The following is a 26,267-nucleotide window of genomic DNA, read 5'->3' as shown; positions in this document are numbered from 1 at the left end:
ATTATGCTTAAACTCTTCCTGGAAACTCTCCGTCCCCTTCCCCTCGCCCCCATAAGAAAGATAAAGATGAGTGAATCTCATGTAATATTTTTATCATCCTTATCGTAAATGTCCTCAACCTTTTATATATATACGTATATACATATATATATGCGTAGCGCCTCAGTGGCGTGGTCGGTATGGTCTTGGCCTGCCACCTCGGTGGCCACGAGTTCGATCAGATAGAAGTTCACACTCGACGTGGTTCGGAAGTCACGTTGGCCCCGTTGCTGAATAACCACTGGTTCCATGCAACGTAAAAACACCGTGCAAACAAACATATATATGTGTGCGCGCGTGTATATATGTGTAAACATGCATGAATAAGGAAACATACCGTGATGTACTGAAAAATAACGGCGAGAATATTATGAGTTTATTGTGTAAGCAGAGACTTGAAACGCTTCACATAGTTTCTTTCACTCAAACACACACACACACATAACTAATAATTCATTTGTTCTTTTCTCATGGAAGGCAAGGCGATGGGAGGTTTCTGGGAGAAGGGATTAATCTTAGTACACCTGTGTTCTTTTTAGTAAAAAAAAAAAAAAGACGTGATCCGACTTCCAGCTCATTCAGAGCGCATGCTAAAATCTACATTTTACTAGAAATCATTGCTTTGTACTGTTCAACATGCACATTATTTATTTTTTACGTTTTTATTTTGATAAATAAATCATAAATATCTTATCCTAAAATTGCTGCATCTTGAAGTCTTCCCGAAACACCTTTTCCAGACTGTTTTAGGGGTTTCCATAGGGCTTTCCTAACCACCACCCGCCCCCCGGCCGCCCCAACCTCCAACAAACAAAGTAGTTTGTAGGCTCACTCCCCGAGTAATCGACAATCAGTGTATCTATCTAGTGGTGAAGTTCCGTAGCTGTGCAAACGAAACTCCAAGTCTTCATTTCCCAAATAAACACCTTTGTAAGGCCATATCTATGGATATGACTATGTGGAAGAGGTGACTCTGGTACCCGACCCAGCGGGTCACATGCGACCCGAAATAATATTGTGTAAATAAAAGCAAGAAAGCAACCATGGTTAAGTCTTACGGTAAGCTGACTACTTCGTCATCAGCCGATAATCTGGATATACTCCCATTTTCTGTTACCATTTACGGTCACCCTTATGAAGATGCACGGAGTAATGGGGGTCTTATCGATGTTTCCAAACGTTTCCCCGTGTCTCATGTATGGTTTCTTCTGGGGATTTATTTCTTCTTTATTATGTGCAATCGCTTCCTCCTCCTCACTTTTCTTCTCTTCCTCTTCCTACTCCTCCCACTCTTCCTCCTCCTCATCCTCTTCTTCTTCTTTTCTATGTATTCATCTTTCTCTTTCCTAACAAGTGTTTAAATTTCATATGAAAAATCACACAACTCTTCAGTTGATTTAAATGGGTGCATAATGTAGTAAAAAAAAAAAAAAAGAATAATAACTCTCATTTTGGAAATGCCACTCACAGTCTCCTTTGTTTGATGACGCTGTAGAATAGGTGGGATTGATGTCCTTTGCAGCAACCATCTATTTACTTGTATCCATTTCCACTGGTTTACATCTTAGCTGTCTAACCTCATCTTGTTCCAGTTTTCACCCTCCAATTAGGAAAAAACCACTTAAAAAATAAATAATAATAATTGACAGGGTGGCGTACTATAGATAGGAAGAACCGGTCAACACCGAGCTGGGACCCAAACGGAGAGAGAGAGAGAGAGAGAGAGAGAGAGAGAGAGAGAGAGAGAGAGAGAGAGATAGCGAATCCCATGCCCTTTTCACCATGGATGTTTCCGTAGGGACGGTTGTGTCATCAGTGCAACGTATGTAGTGCACTGTAAGCACTACTTAAGTTTTTTTTTGCAGCGTCCCTTCGACCTCTAGCTGCAACCCCTCTCATTCGTTTTACTATACCTCCATTCATATTCACTTTCTTCTATCTTATTTTCCACCCTCTCTTTACCAGTGTTTCAACATTATTTTCAGCGCTGAATTACCTCATAGGTCCCAGTGCTTGGCCTGTGGCCTAAATTTTATAATCAGTTCAATTCAGTTCAACCTGTTGTAACCCAGTTCGGCATCTTCTAACTGTGAGGTACCTAATCGGTACTTATGCCAACAGAGGCATAATTGGATTTAATGAACATCGCCGAAAAAGTTCTTCAGTATTAGAGAATCAAAACCAGGGAGTTTTGCTGATGAGATATTGTGAATGCACACTACGATCGCGCGCGCGCGCGCACACACACCCATATATATATATATATATATATATATATATATATATATATATATATATATATATATCTGATCCACATCAAGATTGAACCCAGGTCGTTCGATAGCAAGACTAGACCGCTGCCAACCAAGCCACACAGGCCATGGAAAAAGTGTCAATGTAACTAAGGCTTTACGTGGGCAGCCTAACTGCCTAGCATACCAGCGTGTTTCCCTAATTTTCTGACTCAGCAGTGACCCAACTGACAGCATTCCATTTGAGTTATCCCTTCTGAGTGAATATGATAGAAATAATATCAACACACAATTACGTGTGGAACAGAAATAAATTTCTGACTCACATCAAGATCGAACTCAGGTCTTTCAGGTACAGCCTTAGGTACAGTGGTACTTAGATTCCAGTTGGCAGGGTCTTGCCGTTCAATCGAAAGACTTAATTCGATTCCTGATGTGAGTCAGAAATTTATTTGTTTCACATGGTGCTGTGTTAATTATATATATATATATATATATATATATATATATATATATATATAGTTTGGCGTGCTTACTACAGCATTCCTTTCTTGCGCGATGCTTTGCCTCACGTAACGGATAATCTTTAAGCCGAAACGTGTAAGCCTCGAGAAGAAAGGTTTCTTCACCTTGCTACAAAACAAATAGGTAAGCCTAGATGCACAGCAAATATACTTAGGCTTCAGCTGAAGTTTAGCTGAAACGAGTTATTTCATGGCCAGATACGAAAATGGTCACGACGTCATGCCACGGATTTCAAGCATGGGCGGCAAGATCTAAGAAGCAACGTGCATGCAGTGGTCAAGAACACTATACAACCCTGTTTGTATCTCTCCCTCTCACACCCTGTGTGTGTGTGTGTGTGTGTGCTGAACCATACAGTATACTCACAAATTTTTACAGTCAGAATTTTTAGCGTTGGAATTTGATTCTTGTGTTCGTCGGATCGAGAGCAGATATTGCATAAGATTATGACTATTCATTTTATTTGTTAATTAATATTAAGTTCTCAGATCACCGCGAAATTAATCAGTAATTATGTGTGATCTGTACATGGATGAAAGAGTGATCGTTTCTACTACCTGAGAAAACCAAAGTATGGAGGTGTTATAATACCTCCATGGATCCATGTTATTCTCGAAGAACAACTGTTTGGAATCAGAATGATTACATCTTCAGTCAACTCATTCTCAGGACAAAATAATGCATTCAGAAACTATGTAAATTGTAAAACAAATATATATGAATAGGTGAAACACCTCCCTCAACCCACCCACCCACCCCCCCCCCAAAAAAAAAAAAAAATCGAAATTATGTATGTGGCAACTCAGGAAAGGTTCGTTGGGTAGCCGTAGCTGTCGCCTGTCAGACAGCCAGTGACAGTTGACGTCCGGCACTCCTCGTGTTACGGTCATTCAACACATCTACAGAGGTATGTGTCAACCGCGGCGTAATCAAAGAAGGCACGTGACCATTAGCTGCTCATCCTTCGACTGGCATTTCCCTTCAAGGAAGAAAAGTTCACATTATTTTTTATTTATAAATCGTGCTTCTTGTTAACTGATATGTAAAAGTTTCGACATCTGACACCGAATTTGTAGGCAGGAAGCGCTTCTCAAATAGCTTCCAGTGACTGGCTGAATATGACCACAGTACCGGGTAATATTAGAACGCGATTTTAAAGGCGATTGCAGCTATTTATTTGCGTTCTGCTAACATTTACAGGTATTATCTCACAATAGGAACTTTAATTGTTGAGGGTTTGTTCAGTAGTTCCCGATATGCAGATTATGGCCAACAAAGTTTAAGCATAAAATGTAGGTTTATTTTCATACAATATTTTATATATATATATATATATATATATATATATATATATTGTATGAAAATTATATATATATATATATATATATATATATATATATATATATATATATATATTCATTAACTTTAGAACTTTAACGATTAAATTACGTTGGTGATGTACCGGTGTTACGCATGTACGAAGTCAACTGAACACAGTAGCAAATCGCAGCCAGAGTTCAAACGTTTTGATATGTTTGGGTTATCGACAAGCAAGGTGTTTCGGTAATTTGTACTACCTAGTTCTGGTTTGTGCGACCAGAAAGAATGACGCATGCAACAACAAGAATTGTGACTATGCTCTGTTTTTTTCCATCTGTCCATCCGCCTGTGGTGTTTTTGTATGGTAACACCGAGTTCCGGGCTTTAAATAGTTACGGTATGTGTAAGTTTTAGGTAAATAAAAGGATATCTGGAAGTACATTTGCAACTGAAAAGTGTTTTAATAATTTACTATATGTGAAGTACACCGTTGATATTCGAAATAGGATATTATTATTATTGTTGAATGTAAGCTGAATGTAACTACCTAAAGCCTGGGACGCAGTGTTACCATACGGAAACACCTCAGGCGGATGGACAGATGGAAAAAAAAAAAACAGAGTATAGTGTACCTCGAAGAAAAAAAAAATACTTAAGTTAGTCCCATCGGCTCTCGTGTGGTCCTCAAATGGACACCGTTTGATGGTGGTTAGGTGTCTATGTTTACATTTCTTCAATTTAATGGCGCATTTCCTTTATATCTTTGAAAATAAATTTCATATAGTGCCGAAAGCACACGCAGGGCAGCAAAAATATAAAACAATTTTGAGACGAGGACCAGCCGAGCTAAGCGTAGCTGAAAGAAACCCTTGATGACATTGAGCGAGGTCTTCCCCATGGTATTAGGCTATCTGGTGAACTTGTAATGATTCCAAGAAACCCAGAAGTCCTTGTTGTGCGATATTGGCAAATACTGTGAAACGCCGAACTTTTGTGATGTAAGCAGAACTTTTTGTGTCACGCGGATCATCTGTTATGTAATAGGAGTGAGGTGTTATTATAATTTGCACAGTGGAATAATAAGTGAAAGAATGTTTGTACGATTGAATTAATAAATTTTAATAGTATCTTATTAGGAGCTGTTAAAAGTGGTCTGATAGAAAGTAGAAAATGTTGTGATAAAAAAAAAACAAAAAAAAAAAAAAAATTACAAGAGAGACTTGTGCGAAATGCCTAGGAAATGATTTCATTCGTTGTCAACAAATTCATGGAAAACCTACATTATAGGATATCCGGACCAAGGCAAACTTCCATCACAATAAGCTTGTTTATTTTAAGCGATTCGTGAGTGTTTCGTATCAAAGTATAAAGCTGTCGAGAGAAATAGGGAAATCAGCCTACACAGAGAGAGAGAGAGAGAGAGAGAGAGAGAGAGAGAGAGAGGAAAATGTGATAAATAAATATACCTAGGTACTATCAGATAAAACCGATTAGCCTGAAAATCAGGAGACTTCATTAAACAACGGGACATGGGCTATGCCGTTTTACTTCCAGAAACTTCTAGACTGATCTCTTGTGAGATGGAGCGACGATTGGTTTCATTGAGCTGGATTTGCATCAACTATGATAATCGAAGCATGGAATGCATTTTGGTTTTTACTAAAAATAATTTGAACTGAAGGAAAATTCTGTAACGAATCATTGTCAATAAATCTTACTTTATAAGTGTTCTTTAAACTTACAGACATAAGTCATAGAATATATAGTAAAAACTGAGAGTAATATCTTTTGAAAAAGGCTATATCCAAGACACATTTTACCATTTCTTTTGAGAGCTTGGAAAGTTGGCGCATGAATAGGAAATGTGTTTGTAAGTCGCCCGACGGAGTTGTATCCTATTATTTTCAGTACTATACTCGGTTTTTTTCCATCTGTCCAGCCGCCTGTGGTGCTTGTGTATGGTAACACTGCGTCCGGGGCTTCAGATAGTCACACTCGGCTTACATTCAACAATAATAACAATATCCTATTTCGAATATTAATGGTGTAATTCGCATACAGTAAATTATTAAAACGCTTTTCAGTTGCAAGTGTACACCCAAATATCCTTTTATTTACCTAAAATTTACACATAGCGTAACTATTTAAAGCCCGGGAAGCAGTGTTACCATGTGAAAACACCACAGGCGGATGGACAGATAAAAAAAAAAAAAAAAAAAAAAAAAAAAAACAGAGTATAGTCAGGATGTACATTTTTGGCAAGTTTGACAGATGCCTGTTCGAAGAAATTCGGAAAAGTTAAGCGAGGAGCACATTCATTCCTGTTAAAGTCTCCTGCATTTCAGGTGAATCGGTTTTATCAGATATTACCTTTATTTATTTATCACCTTTTCCCTCTCTCTCTCTCTCTCTCTCTGTCTTTCTCTTTCTGTAGGCTGATTTCCCTTTAGAGCTCTCTTGGGTTTATAGTCTGTTGACTCTCTGTCCATAAGTGTTTTCAACTCAAGATTTAAAGAAAGAAGAAAAGAGAGCGTGAGATGTTCTGGTTTCATCTCTTTTAATTAAGTAAGTAAATGTTAATCCTTGAGCGATATTCTTACTTTTCCTGTCTAACATGGTTCCGAGGTTTTCAATCAGAATGATATTGATTTCGGATTAATTTTGTTAATGACTTGCCGCTCATTCAATCAAAAAATGAAACCAACTCTTATTAACACGAATAGAGCCAAAAAATTTAATAAAAGTCAAGGTGACGGGAGTTCTTATATAGAACGGTGTTAGACTGACGAGTGATGAAAATGAAGGAAGTTTGCAATCTGTGTGTGTGAGAGAGAGAGAGAGAGAGAGATCCTTGGAGTTTGAGCGGCTTAGTGATGTTTTCTGTCTCTCTACGACATGGCCTTGGATATTTTCTTTTTCTGCTTCCACAAACTTACAATCCTTCTCCTTTTTTGAAACAAGATCTATTGCTTCCCTGTAGTTAAAACCCCACCCATTCGCCCCCCACCTCTCATGTCAACACGAACCTGGGTTATATACCGACAAATTTTTTTTTTTTTCCCGTCCTGCTTCCAGATATCTTTGATCTATCGCCTGGAAAATACCTGCTCAACTCCATTGAATGTTTTCTAAGAAAACGTAGTTAGTTAGAACAAAGAAACGTCTTAAAATGTAAGTACATTTGCTAGATTTACTTATGACTGTTACGTTTTACTACGGACGTGTTCTTTTGTTTCACAGGTGTGAAATACTTAAAACGAACTGACAGGCTTCTTCTGAGCTAGTTTCACATCGTCATGGCTCCTGAAAGTCAATGCCTAAGTCGGGAGGGCCTTGTGGATACACACCGATCTTTCGTGACTCGGGTTATGGCCCTTCCTGCCGTCGATCAGGCTGCCGCCATGTACCGTGTCACTAAGGTACGGTATGATATAGACAGTAGATTCACATCAACCGTGCATTTGTTTGTTTGTATTTGTTTGTATGGTGCTTTTTACGTTGCATGGAACCAGTGGTTATTCAGCAACGGGACCAACGCTTTACGTGACTTCCGAACCACGTCGAGAGTGAACTTCTTTCTCACCAGAAATACACATCTCTCACTCCTCAACCGTGCATTTGATGTCTAGGCCCGTCCCTTACGACGCTCCTGATTGGCTGTTGATAAGCCAATCGTAGGGCTGAAAACTCTCGGTCTCTCTCTCGAGAGTTCACATAGGCAGGATGTATGTTCCACCCCCCCTGAGGGATGCTTTTGAAAAAGGTATCCCTCAGGAGCGGTGGAACATAGATCTTACCCATGTGAACTCTCTCGAGAGACAAGAGTTTCCAGCCCTGTGATTGGCTTATTAACAGCCAATCAGGAGCGACGTATGGGACTGGCCTAGACTTTGATCAAATGCGCAGTTGATGTGAATCTACTATAGTATGTATTTATTGCTTGAAAATTATAAATTGTACTGATAAAGTATAGCAAAGATAGTCATTTCTCGTAATTGCCTTATTTTATTGAAAAATTGTGTATTTCGGAGATGTCATACAATAATTTTGTGGGAAGGGACATTTATCTTTTAATATATCAATTAGATAAAAAAAAATATAGGAAACAACATTCGCTTGAGACTTTAATACGCTAAAACTCGCAGATTAAAGTATATCAATCGAGGTATATTTCGTTTATTATATGGCAAAGTGTTGAACCTAAAATCCCACTCAGACGAATTTGGAAAAGAAACTTGCTTTTACCCATATTTGTTTTATTTTTAGAGTTTTGTTATTAGCTAATATACTCACAAATGAAAGTGTTAATGTTATCTTTGCCAGAGGTGACATTGTTATTATTAAAACTTTGCTGTGTTTAACTCATAATCAGAGCATACCGCGTTTTTATCATTGTAAACTTGAACTCATTATTAGCTTGGAAATCTTTTGGTGCAGCAGATCAAACTTTTATATAGTAATTTCCACTGGCACCCAGTACATATGGCTATGCCTTTAACATCATTAAAAAATACATTAATAAAATTACTTTGATCAATACATTCACATTTATAAAATTAATTTGATAATTCATAACATTAATTTAATTTTTCGGATCACCTGAAGAAAAGCGACCCCAATATTTTCCACCTGAAGATAAACGACCCCTGCTTGTTGGTGTCTCCAATCTTCAGGTGACCCACTTTAGCTCATAATATTATAGAAAAAAATAGAAAAAAAATATAGATATATATTCATTAAACTACTTTGATGGATGTGTTAGGCAGTGTCCTTAAAGGTGGGGGGGGGGGGGGGTCGAAGGGGGGGGCGGAGCCCCCTTGCTAGGTCTAGGTAGGCGTACGGGGCCCTAGGTTTAGGTTACGTGGTTGTGTTAGGTTCGGTCACGGTCTGGACCGTGGGTTCGGTAGTGCCCTGAAAATCACTTTTCTCCTCCTCCCCCCACCCAAAAACCCCGCTTCCCACTGGGGTCCCCCATAATTGTAGTAGTAGGTTTATGTTTACATTTTGTGTGTAAGAGTAAGTCATACTTTCTTTTTTATTTACCTTGTTAATTCCTCACCTTAAGAAAAGCGACCCCAATATTTTCCACCTGAAGAAAAGCGACCCCAGCGTGTGTTGGGGTAGATTTTCTTCAGGTGATCCAATTTTTCATTTATAATTTACGTAGACCTTGGCTAACCCCAATTTCTAAATACTCCTTAGTTCTGGTGTGACCATATCCCGCACGTTATATATACATTTTCTACTTTACAACACAGGAGCAGCAGCCTTACGTTGGCGTTGCACTGCGGCTGGCAGAAGCGGGGATTATGAGGACAGTGACGGCTACTGGAGCCATAATTCCTCTGGCCACCCCCATAGCTAACCACGTGGACGGGTTGGCGTGCCAGGTGTTAGACAACGTGGTCAAGGTGGCGCCCATCATCACCAAACCAACTGACGAGGTAAGACGATGTATTTCATTCAGTCCCGTTCGGATGTTTCTGTCTTGAAACTGGATCGCTCGAATGAACCCAGTCATTCGCCGGCGGTTGTTAGTTTAGTCTATTTTGATATATTCCCGAAGGCAGGTAGTGCACCTCACGTGGTGAACTGTATGCATTACTTTCTCTGCAGGACCTTTCGGCCCGTTAGCAGCAACCTCTTTCGTTCTTTTTACTGTACCTCCTACTGACTTGCCACCTGTTTCATAGTGCAACCGCGAATTTTTCCTCGTTACATTTTCCCCACCTACTGTCATTTATCCCTTGACCCGCTGGATGATCTTATAGGTCCCAGCGCCTGGCCTTTTCCATTTGCATAATATCCAAGTCTTTGCAATAATACTGGAAGCAGATGATGCCAGAATTATTGGTGAGAGGGAATATTGTTGCGTGTTGATTTTGATAGTTATATTTATTAGGACCGTGTTCGGTATTCACTGGTAGGAATTAGTGAAGTCTTAATACATTAAACAAGGGAGCTTTAGGAGATACACCTAAATCCATCCTGTAAGGCCCATGGATATTTATCCATGTTAATTGTCAGACCTATGGTCTATCTTGTCATATGCTACTATTTTAAAGTTGTAATTCACTTCTATACAGTTACTTTTTGAGTAAATAATGTTCTGTTCATATAGTTCTGATAGACACGTGAAAAAGGATTTTATAGTATTTCACGAGCGACATATCTAAGTTAACGTTTTGTCATTAAAATACAGTTCCTCGCTGGACGAGTGGTTACGTGCTCGCCTACCGATTCGGTAATCCCTAGTTGGATTCCCCGCTCTACTGATGTGGAATCAGAGGAATTTGTTTTCAGTGATTAGAAATTGATTTCTCAATATAATGTGGTTCGGATCCCACAATGAGCTGTAGGTCCCGTTGTTAGGCAACCAATTGGTTCCTAGCCACGTAAAAATATCTGATCCTTCGGGCCAGCCCTATGAGAGCTGTTAATCAGCTCAGTGGTCTGGTTAACCAAGATATACTTAACTTATCGTCAAAATACTTAATTCACGGGTTAATTTTCGTTAGTGGAATAAGGAAGCAGGCACATGGTGATAGAAGAGAGCATAAGCATTCTGTGGCTATGTTATGGCTGGTAGTGCGAAGAGGTGAACTGGTCATAATTCTGTATGTAATGGCAAACTATGAAAGTGTTGAGGAGAGTACTAGCTTGCATGTTAATAATTATACCTAAAAGAAAAATCATACACAAAATCGTTATGTCATTATATAAATATGCAAACCTGTTGTTAAACTTTGTAGGAGGTCTGTGGCAAAAACTGCAATCCGTGCAAGGTTCGCGATTGGTGAAATTATTAGGAAACTCGAAAAAAAATTTTTTTTATTGGAGACCATGATGTAAATCTGCAAAATAAACAAACATGAGAAAAATGGAGTTAAAGAAATAGTTAGTTATTTTGTTAAAGACCGGAGACTAAATATGCTGAAATGCTATACTGATGGACAAAGCGTTCCCAGCCTCTAAACAAGGTTTTTTTTTTTCCCTTCTTTTTTAAGGTAGCAAGGTTCCTCTTCCTTAACTGGATAGCAAGAGTACCCGGGATGGTTTTAGCAGACGAGAAAGTTGCTGAACAAAGGATGACGGGATTGTTTCTAAGTCTGCCCTAATCCGTATATGTTTTCTGTTTTTTTTTTTGCAGATAGTCGACGAAACCCGTCATTTTGTTATGAGGAGTATAGCTGGTGGTCAACATCACTCGAAACCACTGACATTGAAATCAGCATTAGTCGCTCGTGCTTCGGATGTGGTAAGTGTTTACTCCTTTTTCATCTATTCTAGCCTAGTATTTTTCTGCTCTCTAACTCACCTGAGTTGAAGGCAAGTGAGCCTTTCTGATATTAGTTTGTCTGTCATCGTCTGTATGTACGTCAGTGCGATGTAAGTTTTCATTTTCGATATCTCGAAAATAAGTGAATCAAATGGCTTAAACTTTAAATTGTTTCGGCATCTCTACGCCCGTTGGATCAATTTCAACTGAACTTGGCACAAGAGTTTTCTCGGTTGAAGGTGATTCAAATTGTTCATATGGGAGGGGCGGTGGTTATACGCCTCCTTCCAAGGAGGAATGATGAAGAAATGGTGAAAATAAGTTACGTGAAAAATGGCAAAACTTGTATGTGAACTTCATTATTGAATGTATAATCAAATTTGTTCAAACCACGTTCTCAGGGTCAGGATATGACCACATTAGGGGTGCAGAGTCTCACCACAGTAAGTGTCGAAAGTTATATGTAGGCTGTATAGGAAAATCGTGATCATAATAAACTTGTAAGCAGTAAGTGGCTTGGGTAACCACTATGACTTACGGGCCTCGTTTCTTTTCTCTTTGGCTAAAGGAACACGAGTAGAGAAAATGTAAACACATGTATCCCAGTTTTGCAGAAAGGAAGGTTTTCATCATATAGAACGGTTAGAAAGGTGCTTGCGCAATCATACTAATTAATCCTGTAGGGGTTAGTGCTATCAGTGCACCTCATGCCGTGCTCTGTAGGCATTTCTTATTTAAGGCGCTTTGCGGCGTCCCATCGGCCCCTAATTACAACCATTTTCATTCCTTTTACTGTGCTTCTGTTCATATTCTCTTTCTTCCATCTTACTTTCCACCATCTCCTAACAATTGATTCATCGTGCAATTGCGAGTTTACCTGTTGTTACACATTTCAAAACTTCTTGCTTTCAGTTTCGGCGTTGAATGACCTCAGGGGTCCCACCGCTTCCTTTGGCCTAAATCTTATACTCAATCAGTATTTCGTACTAATTAAATTCAGCTGATTTGGTTAAGGATCGTGTCATTCATACCAGGTCTAATTTACACGAAATGATATATGCATGATACACCTTGAATCATTGACTATAATTCCTTGGGGTCAAAGAGTCGAGGAAACCTTATCCAGCCTATCTGCAAGGAAGCCATTTTGCTGCCTTTTCTTTACCAGTTTCTTAGTGCTCTGTTATAATGGTGTGCGTGGCTAAGGTCAAGCAAGTGAGGGAAGCTTAAGTCTTGCTAGTTATGAAGCTATTTTATTTAAGGCCGATTATTCATCAGTTATTTATTCATTTGCTCTTTTAACTCAGGAAAAAGTGGTAGATATTTCGAGACAAGATAGTAGGCAGAAAGTTCGTTTTGTAGTATATGCATCTTTTTTTAGGGTTTTGCTCGCCTGAGCTTCAGTTAAGTATTTGGAGTCGAAGGTTGTATGTATGTGAGTATGACGTAAACTTTTTCGACGTATACAGAAACCCGGGATCAATTTTACCCATTTTCAGCCAATCTTGGCACAAGCGTCTTTGGTTGAAGGGGATTAAATTTGCTTAAAATAGAGACCTCCGCTTCCTTCCAAGTTGAAATAATTAAGAAAATATGGTGGGTTAATTTAAAATTCTTGTCTAGAGCTGCTGCTAGAATAAGTAAAAGAAATAAGCTTACTTGAAAAATTATTTGTAGGGTAAATTCAAGTTGATTCAGATCCTGGACCCCTAATTTTTTATGGGGCCATAACAAGGGTCCAGACTTTCACGTAAGAATATGTTTGCAAAATATAGAATTATGACTTTTCATAAAACACCAATACTCGCAAAAGATAAAAGAATAACGGTCATAATTTCGTACGAAGAAATTAGACTGTTCTCATTTGTTTTTAACCATAGTACTGTTAAATGTTTTTTCTCTGAACTACAAACTTCCGCACGTATTACTGTTGTAATTTGCATCGTGTTTTTACTGAAGGATGAAATGGACCGTATCTAGGTTGCGATAACGTAAATTTGATTTGGCTCTGGAAAGTGATTCATGGATTTTAACATTTCTGTTTTTCAGTTTCAATTCTCATTTCCATTTCATCCTTTAAGAGGCCATTCTGTCGCTGGGTCTCCCATGAAAGCAAGTATTGACTGAATCCAGAATTGCTCATTTCCACTGATCAGAAGCTCAGTGGTGCACAACACACATTTCTTATGTTCAGCTTTGGCCTAATAACTATTCGTTGTTGATTCCTACTGATTTTGTTACCTTCCATTTTTTCCCCAGCCAGGGACAAGAAGTAGGCTTGAGATGGCTTGTTCTAATGGCCTTTGCAACTAATAAATGAGTTTGTCCTGTTGAAATCTGTATATATGAAAATTTTAAGGATATTAGATTAAGGCTAATGTTGTTTATTCTGCAGTCATTCTACATTTGACTGATTCTGGAAGGAGTGGGCGATAAAGATATATCATTCCATTACAGACAGGCGCAAGAGAAAGATTAAATTATAAAAATACGTCATTTTCGTTAGTTCCGAAAAACCGTACAGTAAATCAGGTATACAAATTGTAAAAATGTTTTAAAATGAATCCATGTAATCCATTAGAAATCAATGTCAGCAAAGAAATAATTTTGTAGCAGTTTGTCAGTCGCGCTAAATCCAGAAAGGAAAAACAGAAGCCTCCTTTGACACTGTCAAGGTCTCCTCCTGTTAAGGAGAGAGGTATTGTGAACTTGTAATGATTCTTAGAAGGGTGGAATGAGACGAACATTATTGCCAGCCGGGAAAAAAAACTTTTGCACTCTCCAGTTAAATATTTTACTTAAAATGAGGCTCTTTTATGAATAAAATAAGTCGCCTATCCGGCTTCTTTGACAACAAACACTTTCATTAATTGTTTACTTTGAGTCCAAAATTAATCATTATCTTTGTGTATATTAATGTTTATCAGTTGTTCGACTGAGAAATTATTTTCAGTGTTAAGCCAAATTTCACTTGATTATTTATAAGTTAATATTTATACCAGTTATGTCTCCACTTTTTTTGCAGTCCCATCTTACTAATAAATCTAAAATTTAGTTCCTGGAAGCTTTTGTGAAGGATACAAGTGTATAGTTATAAACTTCACTTAAAAACGTATATAAGGATTTCTTCGGATCCTGTAGTTTTTTTTTTTTTTTTTACTTTTTATAATTCATTGATTTACGAAAATTAATGTTATCCGTGTAATTTTGTGTGTATATCAAAGCTTCCTCGGGTTATGACACGTAATTTAGAATTAACAAAACTTTACGAGCGTGGACAGTCTTAATATTATATCCTTTGATTATTCATTCATTTTTTTCACAGCAGCTTCTTTATCAGCTTGTCTGGATAACGATCATTGTTTGTGAGAACTTGAAAGACGTGTTTTATTTTACGAACCTGATAGAAAGATTTTTTACGTCAAACTTTGGACTCAGAAACTTCGCGCATCCTTAGTAATATTTATGTAAAGGAATCTCAGTCCTCCGACCAATATTGTACATCTTATGTATCTCATTGTAGGTTGATCGTGCATCAGCCACCGATTACGGGAGAGCTTTGATCCAAATAGCTGAATCTGTTTTACACTCAGCCCATCATGCGGTGGACACTTATCTCCCTCCAGCCGAAGGCGACATCCATCATGCAGGTAAGACTGCCTAATAACCGTTTACGATTATGGTCTTTTCAACTGCTAAAGAATAGAATTTAGGCCGAAGGCCAAGCACTGGGACCTATTAAGTCATTCAGCGCTGAAAGGGAAATTGACAGTGAGAATGTTTGAAAAGGTGTAAAGGAGGAAAACCTCGCGGTTGCGCTATGAAACAATTGTTAGGAGAGGGTGGAAAGTCAGGTGGACGAAAGATAATATGAATGAAGGTACAGTAAAAGGAGTGAAAGACGTTGCAGTTAGAGGCCGAAGGGAAGGTGTAAAGACCCTAAGTAATGCCTACAGTGCACTGCAAGATATGCACTGACGGCGCTGCCCCCCTATGGGGCTTCTTCACCTGCTAAACAACAAATTACTAAAGATGGATTTAGATTTGTCATACTTTGTTTAATTATGAAAAGTAGACTTCTTAATAATCCAATATATATTGGTCTAACATATAATCAATAAAAGCAGTTTTTCCCAAATACAAAGTGGAGGGCAATCAATCGACAAAATACCTTTATATTACGAGATTCTTACAGAAAATTTGGACAAAACAACTACCATTAAGATAGTAATTGTTGCTACTGTGAATCAAGTAACCATAATACTAGATTAAATTGCGGAATACCAAACTGTATTATCTGTGGTGAGCATCACTACTCGTGAGAGAAAGAATGTTCACTTTGTATGTGTCAGCACAAAAAATACTACAAGCAATATCCGGAATGACTAACTGAGAAACAAGACAAAAAGTAAGGCTAAAACTCAGCGAATAATTAATGTACTTCAAGACAAATCTGAACTGGTGCACTCTGACCACTGTGCTGTGAGAGTGGTCATGAACTGGAGAATAGTATGCGAGGGAAGCAAGAGTGGAAAATATCTGATAGATATAAGAAAGCTGAAAGATTGCAAAGACAGACACGCATTGGTAGAAATAGCAAGAGAAAATAGTCCAATAAAACAGAAATACACCAAATGGCAAACAGAACTGGACAAGATATTGAGAAAATGTAAGAAAAAACCAAAGTGAAAAAGAACAAATCAATGAGTATTAAGAGACCTAATGAAGGCTAGAAGGCGAATAAAAAAGGAAGGGAAAAAGTTCATTAGTACAGAAAAGAAGAGGATATGGCAGTTGCAGGAGAAATTAATAAGTGAATACATTATTAGAGAAAAAAATGAAGGAAGATGGCATTAGAATAAAGGAGACAGCAGCTGAAATAAAATCCAAAGGGGGAGTAAATGGAGCAGCCTTTTGGGACTTCAAGAAAAAACTTGACGGCACAAAACCAAATAATGTGGTGGCAGTAAGAAATAAGGAAGGGAAAGTAATAGAAAATGTTGAAGAAATTAAAAGAGAATATGAACAATACTATACAGATCTATTCATATTAGAGAAACCTAAAGATGAAATCGGTAGGCTAGCAGATGAAATTAACCTCCAGTACCAGAAATGGATGTCCATAAGTGAGACAGGAAAAACGGAAAAAATCCAAAAGTCAAGTATTCAAGATGTGGAAAAAGCAGTAAAGAACCTGAAGAATAGATACACCCCAGACTGTCAAGATATAAATAATATGATTATAAAAAGTTTGGGTACAGAAATGACTGAAAGTTTGGCACTCTTAATTGGAGACATTGAAGAGGAGTTAAACACTCCGGATGAATGGGAGAAAATGAAAATATTATCACTGCATAAAAAAGGAAGCAAACTGGAATAAGAAAACAAGAGAGGGATATTCATTACAAGTAACATAAGCAAGGTATTTGAAAAAGTGAGGATGGAAATGACAAAGGATGAGTTAAACCAGAAGATAAGCCGGTTCCAATGTGGTGGCATAGAGGGAAGATCCACAGTTGATCACCTGCTAACCTTAAACGCAGTGATTGACTACAACTCACTGTTAGGAGCCCCAACGTACATATGGTTTGGGGATGCGTATAAATGCTTTGACAAACTGGATCTGAAGGACTGCATCAAAGAGACAGGGAAAATGATAGGATGGAAAGGTGCATGGTTGATAAGAAAAATGAATGAAAATGGCAAAGCAGTCATAAGATGCCCAGCGGGAGAAAGTTACACAATTGACATAACAGAAAATGTGAGGCAAGGTACAATTTTTGGCCCAAAGCTATGCAGCATAGTGACTGACAGAGTAAATGATTTAAGCAGGAAGAATGTAACACTCATAAGAAACGTAGCAATAGAGTCCCTAATATTTGTTGATGACATAATGTTCCCCACAAGCAGGAAAGAAGGAGTAGAAATGGCAACTGGTAACTGCCGTAGCCTAGAGCAGCTTAAGAAATTTACATTTAATACGAAGCCAAGTAAGTCAGCAGTGCTAGTAATAGATAAAAAAGCAAAGAAATCAGATGTACAAATACAAACAGAACTTTAAAATGGCCCAATTAGTAGTGTGAAAGAATATAAGTACTTAGGAGAATGGTACACACTGAATGGTTCAAAGGAAGCAAGTATTAAAACGAGAAATCAAAAGGTTGAGTACCTACTAAGAGAAATCAGAAGATATGGGGATGTTAACAAAGTAGGAAACATGGCACTAGAAGTAAGGAAAAAGATCAATGAAACAGTAGTTATACCAACCTTATTTGCCAACATAGAGACGTGGAGTAACATGACGGAAAATGAATTAAATGCGCTAGAGAAAATGCAATATAGGATCCTCCGAGGAATGTATGAACAACCTAAGGGCACGCCGTATTGGGGAATTATAGCTGAGTCCGGCATATGGCCAGTAGCCTACAGAATTGAGTATAAGAAGTTAATGCTTTTCCACAACATAATAAATTTGGAGGAGAAAAGATTAGTAAAAGAAATAGTTGAAGATCAGTTAAGAGCCACATATGGGCAATGTTGGACAAAAAGTGTGGTGAACATATGCACTAAATATGATATAGAAATTAATGGACTAAGAGAATATCCCAAAGCAGCACTGAAAAAGGAAATAGAGAAAAAAAATTAATCAAGATATCCAAGAGACTTTGAGAGAAAAGAGAAAAGAAATGAACAAGCTAAGATTCATAGACGACTTCGAGGAAAACAAGTACATAAGGGAACTGGAAACAAAGGATGCGTCTATCATTATGAAAGCCAGACTGAATATGTTGAACTTAAAGGCCAACTTCCGGGGCAAATTTAATGACGAGGTCTGTGAAATATGTAGAGTGGAGGAGGACACCACCGAACATTTATTCACGTGTAAATTACTACAAAAAGCAGATAAGGTTATAAATTTAGGGACACTGTTATCCCCTAACAGAAAACTGGGAGCATATATAAGGATAGCCCTCAAAATTAAGAATGTTCTTAACCTGAAAAGCGATGGATGTCAAAGCAAAGTAACACGGCTCTGTCTCACTTATAAAGAAGAAGAAATGAAAGGGAGTTTGGGTAAAAGTAAATAAAGTTTTGCACCTCAGTGTAGTGTGGCCGCAACTGTGTTTGTGGAGTGAGCGCCTAGGAACCAGGAACCAGGAAGAGTCGGGTATAGGAAGTCTCCACACAAAATGGATAGGCAACCATACCTTCTTAATGTGAAGAAAATTAAACAAAGGTGATAGAATTCAGTGCAAATAGAGTTTCAGCGAATCCATCAATTCTTAGATTATTGAAGAAAACGACGAAGTTCACGGAGTCACCAGAACATTTAGTATTGATGCCACGTATAGAGAGCTTAAGGCAATCATTACACAGTATAGGTAACGTCGACTCATAATGTATCTCAGTGCTTGGCTTTATGCCTATATCTGGTATTCCATTCTATTCCATTACGTATATTGTAGCTACCAAGTTTATTAAACAAAGAACAAAACTTGTCAAGGATAAACCAGAAATTTTTTATGTGCAATATACTTGAAGCCTAATATCGTCAGTTTACCTCACGCGGTGCACTGTAACCATTCTTTGCAGCGTCCTTTCAAGCTCTAGCAGCAATTCTTCCATTCCTTTTAATTTACCTCCCTTCGTACTCTTTCTTCCATCTTGCCATCCACCCTCTCCTGACAATTGTTTCGTATTGTAACTGCAAGCTTTCCCTCCTGTTACACCTTTCAAACCTTTCTACTCTCAATTTCCTTTTCAGTGCTGAATAAATTCGAAGGTCCCAGCGTCCTTGGGCCTAAATTCTATATCCCATATTGAAACATAAGATTAATTGATAAATGCTTGAGTGCCAGATAAACTACAGCAATAATGATGAATATGCATATGAAAGTACCAACCAACGTTGCCAATTCGTACAAAGTAGATTAATTCAGAGATTAATTGAATAGCAAAGTAGTGAATCACCGTAAGCTTCAAACCATGCGTAATTCATTGGCAAGTGAACGAGTTGCAGGTTAAAAACCGGCTAGGGGGACAATAACGATTAATATCAGATTATAATCCTTCGTTTTTATGTCTTCAACACATCAGGTAATTTTGATAAATAAATTACAAAATTAGCCAGTCAATCTATGAAATTATAATAACCCTGAATAGCAGTGTGATGTCTGTAATTGTCATTTATGGTAAAAGATTTATCCTAAATCCTACATTTCAGTACACAAGCAAATTAGCTTTACTAAATTAAGCTTGTTTAATCTCTTCCTCAGATGGCTATGAGGGAAACATTAGTTCAAAAGCCTTCTCTCTGGTGTATAAGACTCACGGCAGATTAAGACGTACTGCCATGCGCATGTTGAAGAGTAACAATAATGGAAATGAAGACGAGGAGATTGTCATTTATCCACTGCATCTGGTAAGTGTAATTAAAAGTAGTGTGTCTCCGTGTCATAGTGTTGTAGCCTAACTGAACTTTCAGCGAAGGTTTTGAGTGAATTAAGTTACATCTGCGGCTTAAGAAGGAATGGAAGGGTGAGAAGTGAGGATATGCGTAGAAATTTTCTAGAGGGTAGCAATAAATAGGTGAAATGATAGATCAAGGTGAAATGATAGATCAGTGTATTGAGATGGTTCGGTCATGTGGAAATAATGGAGGATAGGATGGAGAAAAGGGCATAATTCGGAAATACCAGGAGTAAGAAAAGGAAAACCTTATACATAAAGGAAGTTCTACGTTGGACGAGTCGATATCGCGCTCAGCTACCAATCCGGTGGTCCAGTGTTCGATTCTCGGCTCGGCCAACGCGGAACCAGAGATATTTATTTCTGGTGATAGAAATTTATTTCTCGATAAAATGTGGTTCGGATCCCACAATAAGCTGTCGGTCCTGTTGCTAGGTATCCAATTGGTTCCTAGTTATGTAAAAATATCTAATCCTTCGGGCCAGCCCTAGGAGAGCTGTTAATCAGCTCAGTGGTCTGGTAAAACTAAGATATACTTAACTTATTTAAACGTACTGGATAGATGAAGCGAGAGAATGATTAGAAATGAACAGCTCTTTTGTCTGTGGTATGCGTCACTACATTTCTTTTTATATATTATGTAAAGAAAATAACGAATGATAAACTGATGAATGGTAATTTATTCTAGGTTGAGAATGGCGATCACCGATATGTGAAATGGTACTACTCTTTACATGATATTCCATACGTTCAGCAAGTAACCAGTGCCACTACCGCAGCCCATACGGTTGTAGTGAAGAACATCGGATTTTTCTTGGGGACCGCCGTCAAATTTCCTCGCATAATTAGCACGGCAGTAATCAAGACTGCTGGTAAATCTTACTCAGTCATTACCGTTAATGGGATGGATGCTGTCAGGTACTGCTCATCTAACAGTGTACAACTTGGGAAGTGTGTAACAATGGCAGCTGTAGGAACAGTCAATAACGCCACTTGGATGGTTAGTTCAGCAGCACACAACGCCTTCTCAACTGGTGTGGCTACCACCAGCGCCATTACCAACACCAGTAAAGACTTGGTGAAAACAGTTGTAAACACCGGAGTCTGTATGACACACCGAGCGATGGCTCATTGTATGGCTTTAACCAAGGCTTTGCCAGATTTTGGAGTGAGTAAAAGGTCTCAGAATTTATTCCAGACGATCCAAGCAACTTTTCATACCCTCAAAGCACAAGGAACTACGACGGTTTTTACAGCAAAGCAGCGTTGCACAGATGCCCTCGGAAAAGCTCTTCTGGGGGTGCCACCATCTTTGTATATCAGAGGGCACTTGTTATATATGCAGCTGCTCATTGCCTGTGGTGCCCTCCGTCAATATCCAGCTCAAGTTCTCCGGACGTCAAGTCAAATGCTAGAGAGTGCTCGTCACATCCCAATCGATTCATATGCTTGGCTAAGCAACAAGGATTTATTTATTCAAGGCTATCTTCTAACGGTCAATATTCAGGTGAGTCAAGATAACTATTGGCTTTCGTTTTCTAGTTTTAACCTAGGCATGAAATGTGAAGAATATAACGCTTTAGATCATGAAGAGGGTATGAATGTGCTTATCCATAGTGTCTTCTAAAGTTACCTATTGTTATCGTCATACATTCAAAGCATTACCTTAGAAATCAAAGAGCTAATTTTATATTTTCAAGGAAACATGTCGAGTCTTGTAGCTCTGTAAAACTGTGACTTGTATCTTATCCACAATAATAATATTATTATTATTATTATTATTATTATTATTTATTATTATTATTTATTTTATTATTCATTATTATTATTATTATTATTATTTTATTATTATTATTATTATTATTATTGTATTATTATTATTATTATTATTATTATTATTATTATTTTATTATTATTATTATTTTATTATTATTTTATTATTATTATTATTATTATTATTATTATTATTATTAGTTTTTCTAAAATTGTTTAGTAGACCCCTTTGTCATACATGAAATTCTTAGCTTTGAAAAGTCTTGACAAAATGTTTAAAAGCTTTCAGATTTTTTCATCATTACTCACGGTGTATTGTTCAAAGCCCTTTACAAATTACTGTAAATCCTGTTTTTAAACAGGATTTGCAATAATTTGTATAGGGCTTTGAAGTTGAGCAAATGGGTACTGTGGAGTGCAGTAGATCTAAGTAAGTAAAGTAAATCCACTTTCTTTAGCACTGACAAAAATGTCTATTTATATGATTTCGAAACTTTTTTTTTTTCATTTAGAAATACAACATGCATGAAATTTTGCTTTTGTTGTAGCCTACCCCGTGCAAATTACAAACATTACCTATTCTACCTTCAGTAGCTTAAATTGCCTGATGAGAACCATACTGAAATAGCGAAGCGATAGGTAACGATGAGCGAAACCTCCATCCACAAAGGGAAAGGGTACTGCCATACCTGTGACCTGTCTATAGTAACTACAGTTACACACACACTCAGAGCCGTCTATATACGGCTCTGCAAACACTAGTTCTCAGCCTAAGGACTTAGCGAGTGAGTGTTATTGAAACCTCTTTTCTTCCTATATATAGGACCTTGGTCTCATCCAACAGATCTTGAAACCTAGGTTTTTTTTTTTTATCATTTGAGCATTTTAAGTGTTGTCCAGTTGATGTAAATGTTACTAGATTCACTCCTTTCATAGATATACTTAATCATTTTATTGTGAAAATCATGTGCTCTGCTTTAGTTTTTTTGTATCGCTGTTGCAGATTTTAAAAAAATAAAATTCTGTTCTTTGGCATTAAGCGTTTTTTCTAGGTTCGCTTTCCTTATCCATACATCGCTGACACAACACGAATCGTTTAGAAACCTGGGAATTTCGGTGTAGAAGACAATTTTTTTCTCTTTTAATTTTGTAATACTATACACACACACACACACACACACACACACACACATATATATATATATAAATATATATATATATATATATAAATATATATATATATAGATATATATATATATATATATATATATATATATATATATATATATATATATATATATATATATATATATATATATATATATCCCAAAATTATCACATTTTTACACAATGTCCTCAGCAGCTGCTGAAGGTTAAAGAAATAATTGCCTCAAAAATGGACAACACACAACAGTGTGTTTATCGTGTTTGTGTAGTACTCGGATTTTAATAAAGATTAAACGAGCGTTAAACCAAATTGCAGTAATTCTTAAACAGTAAGCTATGTAAGCGGATGTTTAGAATTCCAGAGCCATGGGTTATGTTACGACTCTTGCACTACAACTTTTTTTTATTGTGTTAATTAAAATGTTCAATGATGTTGGAGTGAATACTTTATAGTAAGATAACATTAGCAGTGTGTTGTAACCCCCAGCAACTTGCAGCCTTTAAATATTCATGAGGCCTAAAGAATCTACCTGTAAAGTAGAGGACAATACCCGAATGTTGGAACTATGGTAGGGAAGCGTAGGGGAATGGGCACACTATTCAGGAGAAACACAAACTTGAAGAACAACCTCAAGAACAGTTTGAAGTAACACGTGAGATCAATTCTGGTTGAATGGTGCCAAGTCAAGAAAAATGGAATAAGCATACAGGTCTAAGGTGAAGGATGTACTGAGAGACACAAAGGCGATAAGGCAGTACCTACAGTACTGGAATACTGCCATAGCCAAGGATAAAAGTTGCTAAACTCATCGTTTAAGTAGCCCATTGAACGGTTTGCATTGAAAACATGAAATGCTGAAGCACGCATTCTGTTAACTGCAGACTACCTATGTCAAAGAAGGACTGGGTTCAGTTTTTCTATGTGAAGCATGTTTAAAATGAGAATGGGGAGAGTCCATTTCACACCAAACCCCCATAAAGGTAAATCTGACATAAAAACTGTACGTAATGATGATAAAATCCATCAGCCATAAAATTATATGTAACATAGGTGAAAAGCTAATTAGTTAACCTCCCCACAAAGTTATTAGGTAAGGAAACTTTCTCAAGACAGGAACTCTTCAGCTAGCAAATGCTGCTCACTGTAGGGGACCAACCAATTATCACAGAACGGTTTGGTTGCTCAGTTCTTGTTACCATTGGCTTGTGTGTTTCCACGATTTCTAGGCTGTGAGGAACTGCCAGGTTGCTTAGGGGTGGGTGTTTGGCAGTTGCCATGTTGTGATAACTAAATGTCTTGAGGGTACCAGATTGTGATGAGTAGGGATGTGGGGTTGCAAGGGCTAGGTGTCTGGGTTGTGGTCACTTGTGAGGAGGAGATCTAGTGCTTGATAAGGTGTGAGAGGGGGAAGTTTGGGTACCCCAGGAATATGAGATACTGGTGATTGTTGGAAATAGTAGTGCTTGTTGAAAGTAGTAGTGCTGGACCGCAGGGTTATGGGTTGTCGCTGCCAGGCTTTAGGAGTGTGGGCCTAGGAACCTCCGGCGTGTTGTGAATTGGAGGATGGAATCAGCAGTTTGAGAGGATTGCATGTAATCCTCTTAACCTTTTCGGTAAGAGGCAGAGGGCTCATGATGGTAATTTAAAGTAGGTGGTAATGAATTTAGAAATACGTTGTGATGAGGAGATAAAGGGATGCAGCATACTAACCTTTTGTCATAAAAGGTAGGAATCGGAGTTAAAGAGATGAAGAGTGACAATGGAAGAATCGTTTGCAATTGGATGTGAGTTAAAGAAACTTCCACTTTCATTGGCTCTAATGTGACCACTGTTTTCTAATGACTGCAGTCCTCAACAAAAACAGGACCATGATGTGCATTAGATGCTTAGTCCAAAGTGAATTTGAGGCGTAGTAGTTTTTAATAAAGTTCGTGAAAACTTGAGCTATGAATTTACTACTTAAAACTTTTACTGACACTCCCTCATCCTTTGCCTTTTGTTTTGTATATGGGAGAGCCTTCATTTTTCTACACTGAAGTAATTTCGTCCTCTGTTTGCTGGGGGAAGCTTTGTTCTGTGTGATCTTGATGTAACTCCTAAAATTTCACTTCCTGCCCACCCGGTGCAAGAGCATTAAAAAAAAAAAAAAAATGTTAGTAGGGAGAGCAACACAAGTTATGCACTAAGTTAAAAATCAGCTTATGCATACATCCATTGTGAGATACAAAAGTTAAATCCCACAGTTAAAATGTCATTTTATATGCTCATATTTTGGCTCATGGTTGTTAAAAGTTAAAGGTATTTAAAAAGTCTTTAGCATTCCAAAAGTCGGACTTGTATATGTAGTACAGTAGCTAGTAGTACATATTTGTCTACATACTCTGGCCCAAGATATTTAGTCTGACCTAATGTTTAAATTGGACTTGGGATTAAGTGATTTGGTAGGAGTTTACTAAATTTAGGGCAAAACTATTGTATATTTTTTTTTTTGATGTTTACGTACTGCAATATTGTTACTAAGTAGCAGAATGTGTATTCTTGAAATACAAAATTAACAGTACCCTTACCAGAGTACATAAATGTACTATTAAAACAATAGGTATAATGAAATAATGTTAAATCCCATATATTTTGCTCATCGTTAGAACTAATTGATTGAGTTATGATAAATAATACACTTTAAGCCATAAACAGTAGTTATCTAATACACTGAGCTCAAACACCTGTTCTAATCAGAAACTAATATTAGTGGAGATGGAATACATGTATAAATTTAACTGGAAATTAAAGGAATTGATCATTAAGCAATGGAACAGAATATAGTTTTCTTTTCAGTTTTTCTGATACTTATTTTTATCTTTTTCTCTTTCTCTCTCTTTTCAGAGTCGATTGTCATCTCTTCTAAAAAATTTCAGCTTGGATGCAAGTAAAGTTAAACTGTCATAAGGACAAATTTTTTTTTCTTTTTTACTGAATGCAGTCAAATGGTTTAAAATCAGTAATTCTAAAGATAATATTTTGCCCATGTATGATTTCTGTACTTGCATTGTCTATTATACTTAATGATAGGTTAAGGTACAACCATAACAGTACAGTACTATCTGCTTCTGGATATATTTATTGAATGGCTCAAGTGTAGTTTTCCTTAAGTATATTGTAGCAGAAATATTGTTCAGTTTAACATATGAGAATAACCATTGAAAGTTAAGACATTTCTGAATGCTATACATGATGGTTCAGCAGATCATGCAGCATTCTGTACTTTCATATTAATCTGTAGAAAAGTACTCCAGCATGACTATATCCTTGGAAGTTACTGTCACTGAAATTCAGCTCTCCCGTTTGCATGTTGGTTCATGCACATGGTGATTGGTCTCTATTTCACATATGTACTGATACCCTAATTTACCACTTTTGTATTTAATAAAGCCTGTTCACAACC

At 37.4% G+C, this 26,267-nt stretch overlaps 1 protein-coding gene across 1 annotated transcript; it reads left to right on the top strand.

Annotated features, from left to right (window-relative positions):
* Nucleotides 1–3,597: 3,597 nt before the first annotated feature.
* LOC135226203 (uncharacterized) lies at nt 3,598–26,267 on the top strand. The gene is made up of 8 exons (XM_064265649.1): nt 3,598–3,723; nt 7,377–7,555; nt 9,395–9,580; nt 11,287–11,394; nt 14,939–15,065; nt 19,692–19,837; nt 20,573–21,391; nt 25,709–26,267. Exons 2-8 carry the CDS (start codon nt 7,433–7,435, stop codon nt 25,769–25,771), a joined length of 1,572 nt encoding a protein of 523 aa, XP_064121719.1. The 5' UTR covers nt 3,598–3,723; nt 7,377–7,432; the 3' UTR covers nt 25,772–26,267.

Source organism: Macrobrachium nipponense, chromosome 20 (genome assembly GCF_015104395.2).
Source record: "Macrobrachium nipponense isolate FS-2020 chromosome 20, ASM1510439v2, whole genome shotgun sequence".
NCBI classification, from domain to species: domain Eukaryota; kingdom Metazoa; phylum Arthropoda; class Malacostraca; order Decapoda; family Palaemonidae; genus Macrobrachium; species Macrobrachium nipponense.
Note: the sequence above shows the minus strand (reverse complement) of the source record. Positions and strands in the feature narration are given on the sequence as shown.